The 15,786-nt window shown below is 40.6% G+C and overlaps 3 protein-coding genes across 3 annotated transcripts; all 3 read left to right on the forward strand.

Moving 5' to 3' along the window:
* Nucleotides 1-3,228: 3,228 nt before the first annotated feature.
* On the forward strand, nucleotides 3,229-8,957 carry LOC136545392 (zeta-carotene desaturase, chloroplastic/chromoplastic). The gene is made up of 14 exons (XM_066537411.1): nucleotides 3,229-3,538; nucleotides 4,034-4,158; nucleotides 4,281-4,415; nucleotides 4,680-4,752; nucleotides 5,177-5,250; nucleotides 6,385-6,489; nucleotides 6,627-6,871; nucleotides 6,960-7,047; nucleotides 7,136-7,178; nucleotides 7,255-7,411; nucleotides 7,612-7,740; nucleotides 7,822-7,894; nucleotides 8,068-8,232; nucleotides 8,448-8,957. Exons 1-14 carry the CDS (start codon nucleotides 3,382-3,384, stop codon nucleotides 8,604-8,606), a joined length of 1,728 nt encoding a protein of 575 aa, XP_066393508.1. The 5' UTR covers nucleotides 3,229-3,381; the 3' UTR covers nucleotides 8,607-8,957.
* A 275-nt stretch (nucleotides 8,958-9,232) lies between these two features.
* LOC136545393 (uncharacterized) lies at nucleotides 9,233-11,178 on the forward strand. The gene is made up of 7 exons (XM_066537412.1): nucleotides 9,233-9,595; nucleotides 9,688-9,797; nucleotides 10,010-10,075; nucleotides 10,180-10,262; nucleotides 10,442-10,488; nucleotides 10,581-10,659; nucleotides 10,743-11,178. The coding sequence occupies exons 1-7, from the start codon at nucleotides 9,348-9,350 to the stop codon at nucleotides 10,833-10,835; spliced, it is 726 nt and encodes a 241-aa protein (XP_066393509.1). The 5' UTR covers nucleotides 9,233-9,347; the 3' UTR covers nucleotides 10,836-11,178.
* A 528-nt stretch (nucleotides 11,179-11,706) lies between these two features.
* Nucleotides 11,707-14,689, forward strand: LOC136545394 (cytochrome b-c1 complex subunit 7-like). The gene is made up of 4 exons (XM_066537413.1): nucleotides 11,707-11,916; nucleotides 12,032-12,189; nucleotides 13,568-13,615; nucleotides 14,427-14,689. The coding sequence occupies exons 1-4, from the start codon at nucleotides 11,820-11,822 to the stop codon at nucleotides 14,493-14,495; spliced, it is 372 nt and encodes a 123-aa protein (XP_066393510.1). The 5' UTR covers nucleotides 11,707-11,819; the 3' UTR covers nucleotides 14,496-14,689.
* Nucleotides 14,690-15,786: the final 1,097 nt, after the last annotated feature.

Here is a 15,786-nt window from a genome sequence, read left to right on the forward strand (position 1 = left end):
AAATTTAAGTCATTCTTGAAGAATTTTTGTTAATAAAGCAAGCCACAACAAAAGAAGTGATATTTAGCACAAATTTTTGAATAAGACGAGTTGTCAAAGTTAGGGTCAAAAAAGTCAAAGGAACTATCATTTGGAACGGATTTGGTAGTATCGATATTTGTGAAATTGTTTTTTTTAGTTTAAAAATCTATATAATTTTTTTAATGGATAAGTATCATTAAATTAATAGTAAAATATATTTTCATAATATATGAGATACAAATATTGATAATATTTTGTACAAATAATTAAGTTTCAAAAAGTTTGTCTCCTCGAAAGCGAGATGTACAATTATTTTGGTTAGAAGAGACTAATAGCTTTTAATCATTTTTTTAAAATGATTATCAATAAACTTTTAATCTTTAACTTACAAACACATAATTTTTGTGTGCTTAGGTTTGTTTCATAAGTATTCAAATAAAATAGGAGTAGTGATCAATGGTACACATTGAAAATTGTGTTAAATGCACGGTAGCATCAAGTATACTTGCCTATTCAAATAATACTAAATACTTGGTCTCCAAAAATAACTCTTTTTGATTTAGGAAATGGGGAATTTTTAAGAACTATTTTTCAAGTATCAAGTGAAAAACTATGGAGAATTTATTAGGTGTTTGGATTTTTGAATTTTTCTTGACAACTTGAGATGGCAAGGTCTCTTCACGTTTAAAATATAACGGTTTTCAACAATATACACTACAATGATTTATTTAATTGTGCTTGTTATTTCCTCCATTCCTAAAAAAATATCTGATTTAATTGTCCGTGGCATATCTGATTTTTAGCTAGGCCTCCACGTCAGATATGTCTCATCTGACATGGCATATCTGATTTTTTTTTAAAAATACGTGGCATATCTGATTTTGTGTGTGTGTGTGGAACGTGGCATATCTGATATATCGGCATTTTGTAAGGCCTAGCTAAAACATGATGGTCTACCGTCCGTGGGCCTCTTTGTCGCCCCAGCCCAGTAACGTTTTAGATTCTCCAATTTGTCCTCCAAACCAAAATCCCTCTTTTAGCCGTGGCCATTTTTTTTATTAAAAAAGACAATGTATTGTGATGATGTATCATGCCTCTAGTAGCTGGATCATTACCCTATACTATAGCCCCGTTTGGCGGACCTTAAAAGTCAGCTTGTTCGGCTTTTTTTTTTTCAGCCGGAATAATATTTTTCTCTCACAACAATTTAGTTGGGGCAGTATTTTTCAGCCAAATTCAGCCAAGCGAACAGGGTCTACATAAACAAGGCACTAGCCGTCATTGCTTGCCAATAGTTTATATTATCTTTTTTCATATGTATTCAAATATAAAACCATATATGCATACATATACAGATCAATTGCACGCCAAGGGTATCTTAGACATTTGTTCCCTCTGTGCCATTTCATGACAAGACATGATAAATTATTCATCACTTTTTTTAATAGCTTTAGCTCTACCAGGAAAGTAACAACCAAAGTTGTTTTGATTATAGCTAGAGCTCTACTAAAAGCACCCTAATTATACGGTACAATATTGCATTCATCATAGTAGAACGACTTTTCTATATGATGCCTATATAGAGAGATCATGAACACCCGTTTTTCTTAATAATATGGGAAAGTTGTAATAATACAGAGTCTAAGGATGATTATTCATTTTTCGTATGAAAGTTGTGATTACATACTGGTTTCCTAGTGGAAAGGGTGTTGGGCGTGGAAAAGCTAAGACGGGTGCTTCACCCACAACGGTGGAGGAAGACGATAAGGAGCACTACCGCCCAAAACTCTATGAACTGCCGCGTTCGTTTCTTTATTCATCTCCATCTTCTACGGCCACACGGAGGGTTTTCCCCAATAAGTTAAAGTCCACCATTTTGCAGCTCTTTTCTACAACTTTGTTTCTAAAGATCTTCAATATTATAACAGGAATAGGAAGAACGTTTATCTCCCACATGCTAATGAAATATATTTTGATTCTTTTTTGGGATTACACAATATATATATTTTGATTTAGTCACGGTACATCTATACATTCAGTTACATATATGCACGCTCACCTATATTGAAGCGAGCACTATCTAATTATTTATTGGCCCTGTTCGCTTCTCTTATAATATGTACCTTTCAGCTTGTTTTTTTCAGCCGGAATAATATTTTTCTCTCACAACAAATCAGCCGGAACAGTGTCTCGGCTTATTTTTTTTCAGTGAAGCGAACGGGGCCATTATAGGATCGGATAAGCTAACATAATTTAAGATTGATTGGCTTAGGATATGAGTACATATGCATTACCCTTGCAACTATTGGTATGAATTCTCTTTTGCATATTTATCTTATACACTCTCAGTTCCAAATTTAAGCCGTTCTAACTTTTCAAAATACATAGTTTTACTTTGTATCTAGACATAACATATATCTAATAGTAGAGAAAAGCTATGTTTTCGTAAAAAGAAAAGGTATGTATTTCGAAAGCTAGAACAACTTACAATTTGGAACAGATGGAGTACGTAACATCTTGATGACTAATCCTAATGACCTATAATAACATGTGCGATGAAACTCTATTGGACTTGTTTGGTACAACTTATAAGTTGTTTATGATTTAAAAAAAAAGCTAAAACAAGAAGCCAAACGACATTTTCTAGCCATGATTTTCCCAAAATGCATAGACTAAGGGCATATTTGGATCCCAGAGCTAAAAATTAACCCACCTTATAAAAATGGATTAAACATGAGCTAATTATGGACTAATAAAGGCTAATGAACTCTAACCACTAATTATCCCTCATTAGCTCTTATTAGCCTAGAATTAGCTCATATTTATGGTTTCTAATTAGTATCCAAAATCATGGGCTAATTATTAGCTCCCTGATCCAAACACCCGCTAAGTCCGGCTTCTCTTAACCGTGCTTTTCCTTTATCCGTACGGTTAAAAAAAAAACTTCTCCCTACAGTTGCTATGTCAAACAAATCCAATATTGGCAGGGACAAAAGAAAGTGTCATTGTTATGCTGATGCTGAAATGTTATGAGAGGGAAATATTGTTCCATGGCTAAAAAGTAGCAAGCGAACAGGGTATATAATGGGAATGCCGTTGTGCACGTAGCAGAAATGGTAGGGAGGGAGTGCCGTTTGCCTGCTTGCAACGTGGTGTATTGTATTCACCACCATTGGTGCGGCCTGGTGTTGCCACGACGCCCCCGACAAATCTCTGCGCGACGGCATCTTCGGCCCCCCATCCCCTCCCAGCTTCCCTTCCCCCCTCCAACTCCGCCACTACGGCCCTCACACAAATTGTCCCGACCCACCACCGCCGCCCCGCCGCTGCCGAGTGCTAGCCATTCGGAGCAGCCGCGCCATGGCCTCCGTGGCCGCCGCCGCCTCCACGCTGGCCCCGGCACTCGCGTCCCGGCGCCGGGCGCGGCCAGGGACGGGCCTGCTGCCGCCGCGCCGGGCTGCGGCCGCGGCCGTCCGCTGCTCGCTCGACAGCAACGTCTCCGACATGGGCGTCAACGGTGAGGAACGGGATCCTACTCTACTCTTGATTGGTCCGTCGTAGTCTCCCTCTTCTGCTCTCCTGGGGCGGTGGGAGCTGAAAGCCTGAAAGTGGGTTCAGGAACTGTTAATCCTTGTGCAATTCCCACGCTGTAGTTCCAGTGCCCCCTTCGTCTGTAAAAGTTTGTCCTTTTGGGTGCCACAAGTCAAACTTTATGCTTAATTGACTTTGGCTATCGATATAATTAGATTTTTTTCTTCTTCTGAAAAGTTCTTTCATGATATTGCAATTATGCAGCGACTTTTTTAAATAATATATTATACTAGCAGAAAACAGTTATCAAAAGTTGTGTCAGAAATGTATTCCTTGTGACCAAAGGGTTTAGAGTCTGGGTAGATTGGTCTAAATTCTGTCCTGTCAGTTCTGTTTCATTTAAAGATCTTTAGGTTCGTTCAAATGCCATACTAACTGCAAAAGGAAATGCTGAAACAAGAACTATTTCCATGTGTGGCAGCTCCCAAAGGGTTATTCCCACCCGAGCCGGAGCACTACAGAGGCCCGAAGCTCAAGGTGGCCATCATAGGGGCAGGCCTTGCCGGCATGTCCACCGCTGTTGAGCTCTTGGACCAGGGCCATGAGGTTAGCAGATTTGTTGTCTTCAGCAGAGCTAAATGTTTTCTTGTGCAGGAAAATCATTGCTTTCTAATAATCTTAGTTCTTTCTAATCACCCTGGTTGGGCTGGACATGGTCTGGCTTACAGGTTGATTTGTACGAGTCCCGTCCATTTATCGGTGGTAAGGTTGGCTCCTTTGTCGATAAGCGAGGGAACCATATCGAGATGGGGCTACACGTGTTCTTCGGGTGTTACAGCAATCTCTTCCGCCTCATGAAGAAGGTAAAAGCCCTTGTACATTAAGCTCACTGGAAGCATACTGAAACTCTTCCTTACTTAGATATCAAGATGGTTTTAATCCAAGAAATTTTGGAATTGGATGTCTTTGGAGCTCCTAGAGTGAAGTAAACTTATAGTGAGAATTGTGTTAGCCAGTTTGTCCATATGAACCAAAATACCAAACAAATTGGTGCCTTGTTGAGCACCGGTGTTACTGCCCTGTTGACCATATGTAACAGCGATAAATTAAACCTCGTTGTATTTCAGGTTGGCGCTGATAATAATCTGCTGGTGAAGGAACACACCCATACTTTTGTAAATAAAGGGGGCACGATTGGTGGTAGGTTCAACTACCCTATACACATATTTTTTTTTGTGGAGCAATGCTCTTATGCTGGAACTGGAATATTTAAGTTATTTATTTTTTATTACTTCTGGAGTTCTGTAACCATCATAGAATAGACAAGCGCAGAACTTCCATGTATTGACTATTCAAGTTTACTATGTGCAAATACTATATTGTTGTTGCATATTCTTTAAAGGGGTTCCTTTGTATTTTCTGATAAACAAGAATGCTGTGTTGCCTGCAGTGGTGAACTATTTACTTAGTCCTGCAATACCATCTTGAATTAATGCAGCAGTTACATGGCATTGGGTGCCATGTTGCGTACTTTGGAAGTTGGCTGAAATAACTGTATCATACTTTCTTTGTATATTTTGTAACTCATTTATGTAGAAACTCATTTGTTTGTCCTGCTATACAGAACTTGATTTTCGGTTCCCGGTGGGAGCTCCATTACATGGCATTCAAGCATTCCTAAGAACTAATCAGCTCAAGGTAAACTCATAATTTAGGACTACTATAATTTTAAAGGAGAATCTCAATTCATGACATTATTTTATCCTTCAGTTTGTTTCTGAGCTTTGTGCAATTCCACACTTCCCAATATGTTGTAAATTTCACCTTGAGCTTTATCAGTATCATGCTTAAGTGGATCGACATGCTGATTATTTCAAGCTGCAATTTGTTAACTAATGCATATTGTTTCTTTCTGACATATTTAGTCCAGACCCCACTCATGTGGGAGCCTCCGGCACTGGGTCTGCCCTTTTTTTGACATATTTAGTGGCGTGCGTACTCTTTGAATTCCATCTGTATTCCATACCTTTCCATCCATACACCATCACTTTGTGAAGTGTCTCTTCCCTCTACCATTTCACGTGGTTACAAAGCAATCAGCTTAATTGATTTGTGAAAATTTTTAGTACTGTTACAATCCGTCATATTTATATTTGAACTATTGCGTGCAGGATACACTGCAGGTTCTGTAATGTTGAGTTATATTACAGATTTTCACAATTTAATATTTTACTCCTTTATGTTGTTCTAAGAGATGGAGCAATCCATTGAAGAGTTCTAATAGGTTCCTAGCTGCCAATCCTTGTGAACAATTTACGTTTGCAATGCTCGTTCATGATTGTCATATTTTCAGACTGAACATGGTTTAGTTTGTACCAGCGACGAAGCCAGGAATCGACGAAGCCAGGGCTGGCTTCCTCTTCTTCTTCCTCCAGCCCCTCCTTGCCTTCTTCTTCCTCCTCATGGCGGTAGCCCGGGCTAAGCCCGGGCTCCATGTAAATCATGGCCGTAGGGGGGGCTGGAGCACGGGTAGCCCCCCCGCTGGCTTCGTCGCTGGTTTGTACCTAATATTTAGGTGTGCGTCTTTCTTAAAATCTAAATTGCAAACCTTTGCTTCTAAGTTTCATTCCTACAGACATTACTGCCATTCCTTTTCCCTTTAATATGTGTGACCGAATGGATAATCTTTTGTGGGAAAACTCATCAGTGTGAAAGATTCTGGGCTTGAAATAAGGGTTGAAGCCTCGTCACTCATAATATTTTTAATTAACCACATGCTATTTGATGACATAATTACACGTGTTAATCTTTAATATTTAAATTGTTTTGCAGGTTTATGATAAAGCAAGAAATGCAGTTGCTCTTGCCCTTAGCCCAGTTGTTCGGGCTCTGGTTGATCCGGATGGTGCATTGCAGCAAGTGCGGGACTTGGATGATGTAAGTATCCCTTGCTTTAATTTCGGATTCATTAGGAGTGTGCATCTAGGTCATTGCAGTAGTCAGTATCTTTTCAAAATGTGTTCTAACTCACTGATAACTAAACTCTTTGTCAATTTAAATTTAACCTATTTCAGGTAAGTTTCAGTGATTGGTTCATGTCCAAAGGTGGTACTCGGGAGAGCATCACAAGAATGTGGGATCCTGTTGCTTACGCTTTGGGTTTCATTGACTGTGATAATATCAGTGCACGTTGCATGCTTACTATTTTCACCTTGTTTGCCACAAAGACAGAGGCATCCCTGTTACGCATGCTAAAGGGTTCACCTGATGTTTACTTAAGTGGCCCAATAAAGAAGTATATAACAGACAGGGGTGGTAGGTATGGTGACAGAGACCAAGTTTTTCTTGTGAAATTTCTGTGTACTGCTGTAGAATTGAAGACTTACATCATATGACAAATCCTTCAGGTTTCACCTAAGGTGGGGATGCAGAGAGGTTCTCTATGAGAAATCACCTGATGGAGAGACCTATGTTAAAGGCCTTCTCCTCACCAAGGCAAGCTTTCTTATCAGTGTATCACTGCTCTGCTTTGCACGATTATATAGCCTTTATTACTAAATTTCACTCATTTGGACATTTTTAGGCTACAAGTAGAGAGATAATCAAAGCTGATGCATATGTCGCAGGTTCTTTTTCTTCTGTTTCTTCTTTTACTAGCATGTCCAACCATACAAACTTAACTTGGTGTTTCTAAGTTCACAGCCTGTGATGTTCCGGGTATCAAAAGACTACTTCCATCAGAATGGAGGAAATGGGAAATGTTTGACAATATCTACAAGTTAGATGGTGTCCCTGTTGTCACTGTTCAGCTTCGCTACAATGGATGGGTCACTGAACTTCAAGATTTGGAGAAATCAAGGTAGCTGAAGTATCCAGTATTTTTTTTACAACTTTGTTACTTATTTGGTTTAGATCTGACAAATTTAAATGCACACCACCCATAATGTAAGCTTAAATGAAGATTACTTCTGTTTGTGCAATTTGTTTTTTTTTGTGCAAATGCAATTTGCATCCCGCAATGCATGCTCATTGATATTTATTCATATATATTTGATGTAGACAACTGCAAAGGGCGGTTGGGTTGGATAACCTTTTGTACACGGCGGATGCAGACTTTTCCTGTTTTTCAGACCTTGCTCTCTCATCTCCTGCTGATTACTACATTGAAGGACAAGGTTCCCTGATCCAGTAAGTCTACTTTTTTTCAAGTATAAAATTGATTTATCCCTCTGCAAATGTATTCATCTTCCGCGCTTAATTCATCTGCAGAGCTGTGCTGACTCCTGGCGATCCATACATGCCATTGCCAAATGAGGAGATCATTAGTAAGGTTCAAAAGCAGGTAGGTTTGTAAATAGCTTCTGTTTTGGTCAAATTTCTGCTATTCCATTTACACATAACTAAGCAAGACCTCATTTAAAAGCACTTAAAAAAGAGAGATTTCTTCTGCTTATGTTATTTTTATTTTCTTCCAAAGCTCACCTCAGTAACAAAACATTATATAATTTCCCACAGGTTGTAGAATTGTTCCCATCTTCCCGGGGCTTGGAAGTTACATGGTCCAGTGTGGTAAAGATTGGACAATCGTTGTACCGTGAGGCTCCTGGAAATGACCCATTCAGACCTGATCAGAAGACGCCCGTTAAAAATTTCTTTCTCTCTGGATCTTATACGAAACAGGTATTGTACAGTACATAAAATTTTTTGACCTAGCTGCGGCCATCAACATAAATCAATGGCTCAGAAAACCATAAAAAATGACCATTTTGATTTTTTTTTTTTGGTGTCTGAACGCCTTGGAGTTTTTTTCTCCAATGCTGCAACATGTAAACATCTTTAGGACATGGTAATTGGTAAATGAAGCATAAATCGATGATCTTGTTTGTGCTGGACAGGACTACATTGACAGCATGGAAGGGGCAACTCTCTCTGGCAGGCGAACAGCGGCCTACATCTGCGGTGCCGGAGAGGAGCTGCTGGCCCTCCGAAAAAAGCTAGTCATCGACGACAGCGAGAAGGCGTTGGGGAATGTTCAAGTCCTGCAGACGAGCTGAACAACAACCCCTGCAGACAAGTTTAACCTTTCCAACCACACATGCTGGAATGGCCAAATCATGTCTTTTCTCGCTTCAGGGTGCTGGCGATTCCCGCAGCGACCTCCTGTATATCCAATTTGAGCATTAGATCTGCCCCTGCAGGCGTTTCCTATCCCTGAATTCGAAAAGCAGGGTGTCTAGGTGGCATACGGGATTACATCAGGCAGTGTGTAAGTTGAGCTGGAACTCCATTGGTCATTGGGACGATTGATTGATGCTATGATATGTATAGCGCACACTGTTCTTGCGTCTTGCAAGGAAATATAGCAAGCAATGATCCGGGGTCAAATTGCCGGAACATTTTACCAATGATCTTAATTCATTGTCCGTGTGGGTTTTTACAAAATACAAACATCCTGTATCAGCTCGAGCTCTCCTGCTAACCTTTTCGTTTCATATATATATATATATATATATATATATATATATATATATATATATATATATATATATATATATATATATATATATATATATATATATATATATATATATATATATATATATATATATATATATATATATATATAGAATCAGCTTTTAAGAAAGCTATGACATTTGGGTTTCATGTGAATGTTTGAACTATAGTTTATGGAAAGCCCCGTGTCCCCCTGAAGGCCTCACGACCTGCTGGCTTCTGACGGCCACGAGCTCCTGCGGTTCGTGTTGTTTCCCTGAGCAAGCAGCGGTTGGCGCCCGATGGTGCCAAGCGCAGCCGCCGGGCCGTCCCTGCCCCGGCCATCGAGCAGCCACCTGCGGCTGCGGCCCGCTGGCAGCGTCCTGCAGCCCGTCTCCGTCCCGCACGTCTTGCTGCAGGGGCGGAGGCGTCGCCACCGGCGCCTCACGGGCGTCGTCAGAGCTGCGCCCGACGCGCCGCCGGTGGTCAGGGCGGCCGTCAGCGCCGTCACCGAGCTCCTCAGAGCCCTTTCCCCAAACAAGAACATCAGGTAGCCTAGCTTCTCACTCATCAAGATTGAAGCCCATCATCCGCTCTGGAATTTGGATTCTGTGAGCGCTCGCTCTTGTCTCGGTTGTGCAGGGATGGTGCTACCCAGCAGGGCGAGGATCCGGTTCCGCCGCCTTGCGGCAGCGTCGACGACGTGCTCACCGTGCTCCAAGACGATTACCGGCGCGCCTACTTCCTCACCGGTACGGGCTTCTTGCACCTTGCTGCGTTCTTTTCATCAGGGATTGTTTCGTTGTTTGGATCATGGTCATGGCGGCTGCAAGATTGAGGAGCTGCTGATCCTGAAACTGACAGAACTGTGACATTGATGCATGCACATTACACATTCAGCATGATCTGGATTATTCAAAGAACTATGCCAAGGAAATGGTAATCAACTTCTCTAGGATTGCAGGGGATTTCACTCCGGGAATATACACCGAAGACTGCTTGTTTGAGGATCCGACGATAAAGTTCCGAGGTGTGTAATGTAATGTTTCTCTTTGTTGATGAACATAGTTAACTTGTACTGTCTGAAAAAAAGGTGAAAAATTTGTGACAAGGACTGCGTTCTTGCTCGTGTAGGACTTTCTAGGTACTCTCAGAATCTGGGTCTGCTGGTGCCGTTCTTCGACAGCCCTTCGCTTGAACTAGAGAGCATTGAGAAGGTAGTCACGCCATATTTTGATGGGAAGTCAGTGAATTTTTTTTTGGCAGTAATCTCCTAGCTGAATCGGACATATTTTAGTTAATACTGTTGTCTGAGAAGAAAAAACAGTATGAGCATATGATCCATACCAAAGCTTTTAGTTCTTCTGAAAATGCCCTTTCATATCTAATCTCACAGGGTTTCATGGTTGAAATGAAGTTCGTCAAAGCAACATGGAAACTAAGGTGCTTCTGTAAGCTTCAAAAGATATACTGTTTCTAAATAGTGTTTTCCTATATAGTGTTTCTAAATAAATAGAATAGAATTATCTTTTCAGGACATATTTGAGGCTTCCATGGAGGCCCCTGATTGCGATCAGAGGGAACACAACATATGATCTGAATGAAGATTTCAAGGTAGCCGTTGGGAAAAATCCAAACCGTGTAAAATTATATGCCTTTACGTTCGACGGGAATTTGAAATATTCGTATTTGTTCAGGTGATTCGGCACTCTGAGAGCTGGGACGTCTCTGCGCTTGAGGCCATCGCTCAGATCTTCGTCTCGGCCCCGGAGCAGCTGGAAGGCATCTGAAGCTGAAGCAAAATGTGTACGTAGTGACGTGCAGCACCACGCATCACGCATCACGCATGATCAGAAATATGATCAGCAATGTCCAAAGTCGTCTGTCAAAGCTCCGTTTTTTCAGAAATCAATCAGCAATGTTGAATTCGTCTTTTCCGTGCAAATAAATTGTATATATGTTTTGACCGGTGAGAGCAAGGTTGTAGAGGAAGGGACTTGGTGAGCAAGAGCAACACATGGCGCCACCGCCATTTGATTTCAGTATCTATTTGCCATTTGACAGAGTCAGGGCAAAATGTTTCAAATATACAGGCTCTAACTATTTCGATGAAGGGGATTATTATGATGCGAATTCCTATGGTCTAGGTACAATTTTTTTTTGAAACTCTCTAGGTACAAATTTTAAATCTAACCATCGATGAAATTTATAATAATAAAAAACACTCTCTATTACTCCTTCTGTCCAGAAAAACATGTAATTCTAGTACAATGTCATGGTTTAGTATCTCATGTTCGATTAATTATAGATAAAGAGATATCAATATTTATGATATCAAATAAATATCATTAGATTCATTATGAAATGTATTTTTTTTAATAAATTAATGTGAAGTCATAAATGTAAATAGTATTCATTAAAAATTTGGTCAAACGTAAACAATTTTTACCGGTACGCAACCCGTACTTGCATGTTTTCTTGGATTACAATTACAAGCAAACATTCTCTGAATCTGAGTACTGACTTTCTGACCACGAGGCACACTCTACTGTGATTACCAAAATGGGCCGGCCGGCCTGGCCCAGTGGCCCTGGCCCGTCTTGTGCCCACCCTCCTGAAGCTTCTCCGGCCTTCTCCGTCCCCAAAAGGAATTCCTCCCCAAACCCCCCTGCCTACTCTCCCCAAGCACCACGGACAGGAAGCCCGCCGAGCGCCGAACATCAGGAGCACACACGAGTGACGAGGCCGCGAACCTTCCAGAAGCTTCGCCGAAGATGCTCTCCAAGCTGTCGGCATGGTTCGTGAACCCGCGGCGGAACCCGCTCGCGCGCCTCCACCGGAACGCCGTCGCGTCCCGCCTCCGCAAATACGGTCCGTTCCCTCCTCCTCCCCGCACCCGCCGCTAGGTGCCTAGGGTTCGCGGCTGCCAGCTAGCGAGGTTCGCCGGCGGTCCTGAGCGGTTTCCTCGTTGTCGTGGTCGGCGCAGGGCTCCGGTACGACGACCTCTACGACCCTTACCATGACCTGGACATCAAGGAGGCGCTGGCGCGGCTGCCGCGGGAGGTGGTGGACGCCCGCAACCAGCGCCTCAAGCGGGCCATGGACCTCTCCATGAAGCACCAGTACCTACCCGACGACGTCCAGGTCAGGATTCGTGCTTCTTCCTCCCTTTATAATTTGTATTTGTCGTATGAAATTGGGGAAGAAAGATATTTCAGTTTTAGGTAATATAATTCAATTTGTGGTGGTGGTTCTGCTGGATTACCATTTTGAGTTTAGCTGGATTCGTAGGAATTGGACGGACAATGATTGAATGATCACATTGGAATGTGCGATCGACTTAAATGCTTGTGAAGTTGACAAAATGGAAGCTAAGGACGCTGATCAGCTGAACCTAATCATATGGGTACTGATCAGCTGACTATTCGCGATTACTCATCAATCAGGTCCGGTTACTTGGTGGCTAATCGGCTATCTAGTAGTATAGTCGTCCTATCTACTTCCTTGCTATCCAGGATATATATAGTTTAACTGTATAAGTTTTAACTAGTTAAAGTATTAAGTAGTAAAGTACTGGTACTAAACTATAGCACCAGTGCACAAGTGCACACTGCACAAGGACATTATGATAATTTGGTAAACAAAGTAAGCATCGAGCTTGGTCGCTTACTTGTTGGCCAAAAACAGAAAGCCCTGTGCCTGAGTACCCCCAAGCATAGCTGATCAGCTCACAATTTTCTCTCCAGGATAGTTGTTTGTCCCTGAGCTAATCGGACAACTGACTGTGATTAGTCGTCCAATCAAATTTCTGAACACACTAGTTGCTTTGGAACGCCTAATCGAGGTCCATGGACCAAATAAGCTCAATTAATCTCAATTAGTCAGATGACTTAATAACACTGGAAGGACATTTAGTTGTTGGTGCCGTGTCGCCTCTGTTTTGCCCCCCTTGTTGGCTTGTTAGTGCTTTTTCGGTATGTCTTTTTGCAGTTCATGGTGGTGATCATGGTTGATTGCCACATTGATTTTAGATGTACTTTCAAGCGAGGGGTTTGAGTCATGAATGGTATAACAGCTGATTATCATTGGTAAACAAGGTGGGTTCTAAACATCGTTTTAGATGCTTGTGAAATGGAAGGTGGAAGATTTGGCTATAGGTGATGTGGCTTTCTGCTTGTGACTTGTGTTGTTATATTTATTTCCATATCTGTTTTGCTGTGACAAGTATACCAGAACTGTGTTTTTCTCTGTTATTTTGTTTATGAGATAGTGAGGATTTATTGGAAGCTGTTAGATATATATTATATAACTCACTTAAGTTGCATAGTGCATCTGAAATCCACCTATGGCTGTTGGTTAGATGCTGCTATTGCGCTCTATTTTGATTGTCTATCTGTCATGCATAAATTTTAAATGGGCATTGTTTTGTCAGTCCCCACGAGAATTGCTATGATGCTTCTAGAATCCATTGAAACATCAATTTATGCATCAAATTTATTGACACCTTGATTGCTTTTGGCAGGCTATACAGACGCCATTCAGGAGCTACCTTTCTGACATGCTTGCTCTTGTGAGTGCATTTTTTTTTTCTCCTTATCATTTTGTTTCTTCCTAGATTCAATTAATAACTTGACTATCTGTCAACTATACTGCATTTGTCATGATTCTGTTTTTTTCCCATACTTGTCTTCTGCTTTCTTCTACCAATATATCTTAAATACTTATATATTGTATATAATATCTTCATTGCATGGGGTCTTGCTAGTTTCTCTTTTCCCTCTTCCTTAGCTTGTTATATTGTGTATTACTGTATTCCTTTCCCGTTATCAGATCACAGTCCAACATAGGTACATACAATTAGAGACAAAATAAGGTTTCGTGAATTATTATTAGATTCTACAGCGATCAATATCCTCATCTGATGGCATCCATGCAGATATCTGATCTCATGTTAATGTCCATAAATTTAATAAAGGAAAAACTGCACTCTAGGCACCTTGCATCTTGAAGTTTTCCTTTTCTATGATCTGTTCACTGTCCATTATGTGTGTATTAGTCTGCAATATTAAAATGGCGATCAGATGATCATTTAAAGCAGACCAGTCTGACAATGTGGTGGATGTGATTTGTGACTTCCTATTATGAGCTCCTTTTGATTTCACTAATCCTCACCTGATTATGCTAGAATACGTTGCCAAATATTGATTGTTATGTCAGTATATATCCTTGGGAGTGTAACTTGATGCATATGCATCGGCAGTACTTTTCTGAATAATATCTGTTCAAATTCACCCCTAGTTGAAGGCATCATTATGGTAAAATTTCTTAGAAAATCATCCCAAGATGGTTGTTGTTTAAAGTTTAATGCATCTGTATTGCAGGTGAAAAAGGAGAGCGCAGAGCGTGAAGCATTGGGAGCACTTCCACTCTACCAGAGAACCATCCCATAAAGCGAAAAAAAGCGCCTCACTCCTTGCATGATCCAACGGTGCACGTGATGGAACGCAGAGGCTGATACTGTATATTATGTATTGCGAGGAATTACTATGGGTTATGTTTGGTCGCAAATAATGCAGACCATATATTTTACGGACATTTTGTTATATAAAAGTGGACGTGGTTATGCACAACTGTTTGCGCTTCATCAGTTGAACAAATTGCCGTTGTCCTACAACGATATGGTCGATGAGACGTACTCCCTCCGTTTTAAATTATAAGTCACTTCAAGAATCTTGAAGAGTCAAAGCATTTTAAGTTTAACCAAATTTATATAATAAGATAATGATATTTATGATACCAACTCAGTATCATTAGGTTCTTCGTTAATTATATTTCCATAGTATATCTATTTGATATTATAAATCTTTGTAGTCAAACTTAAGATGCTTTGACTCTCCAAGATTCTTAGAATGACTTAAGCCTTGTTTAGTTCGCAAATTTTTTTGGAAAATGGTACTGTAGCAATTTCGTTGTTATTTGGCAATTAGTGTCCAATCATAATCTAATTAGGCTTAAAAGATTCGTCTCGTGAATTTCGTTTAAACTGTGTAATTAGTTTTATTTTGTATTTATATTTAATGCTTCATGCATGCGTCCAAAGATTCGATGTGACGGAGAATCTTGAAAATTTTTACAAAATGAAGTGCAACTAAACGGCACTTTATAATTTGGGATGGAGGGAGTATATTTATAAATAAATTCTAGAACTGTATATTTATAAATTCTGGAACTGTTCGGTGCACTTTGTGAGCAGAAATACTGTACTGAGGTTCCGCCAGGTCTGGTGCAATGTGGAAAGTGGAGGCGTGGAGTATGTGTCAGCTACTGCCATTGCTCAATTACTTTCTCAATTTGCCGGACAGCGAATTCAGATTCCTATATGATCTATCGACCTGACTAATTTGGCTTTTTTATTTTTTGAGGAAACTGGAGGGGCCTAAGCCCCTGCAGAAAATTTTATTAGAGTAAGAGTCACAAACAAAATTAACAGAACAAGTTAAACAGAGCATTCAGAAAATTTGGCTTGGTCGTCGTACAGCGGCCCAAATTGGTTAGCACACGAGGTCGGCCCAGTACATAGAAAAGTCGGGCCAGGTTTTTTCCCTGTACTGAGGTCCTTTTCATCTCATCATTTGGTTCAGACATTTTCCTGTTATGATTTTGTGCACTCAACGTTCTGAAAACCACCTAGTTCAATGTTTTCAAAAATCGATGCTGAGTGAGTTCAGGCTGAACTTTTAA

This window comes from Miscanthus floridulus, chromosome 3 (assembly GCF_019320115.1).
Source record: "Miscanthus floridulus cultivar M001 chromosome 3, ASM1932011v1, whole genome shotgun sequence".
In the NCBI taxonomy this organism is placed as follows: Eukaryota; Viridiplantae; Streptophyta; class Magnoliopsida; order Poales; family Poaceae; genus Miscanthus; species Miscanthus floridulus.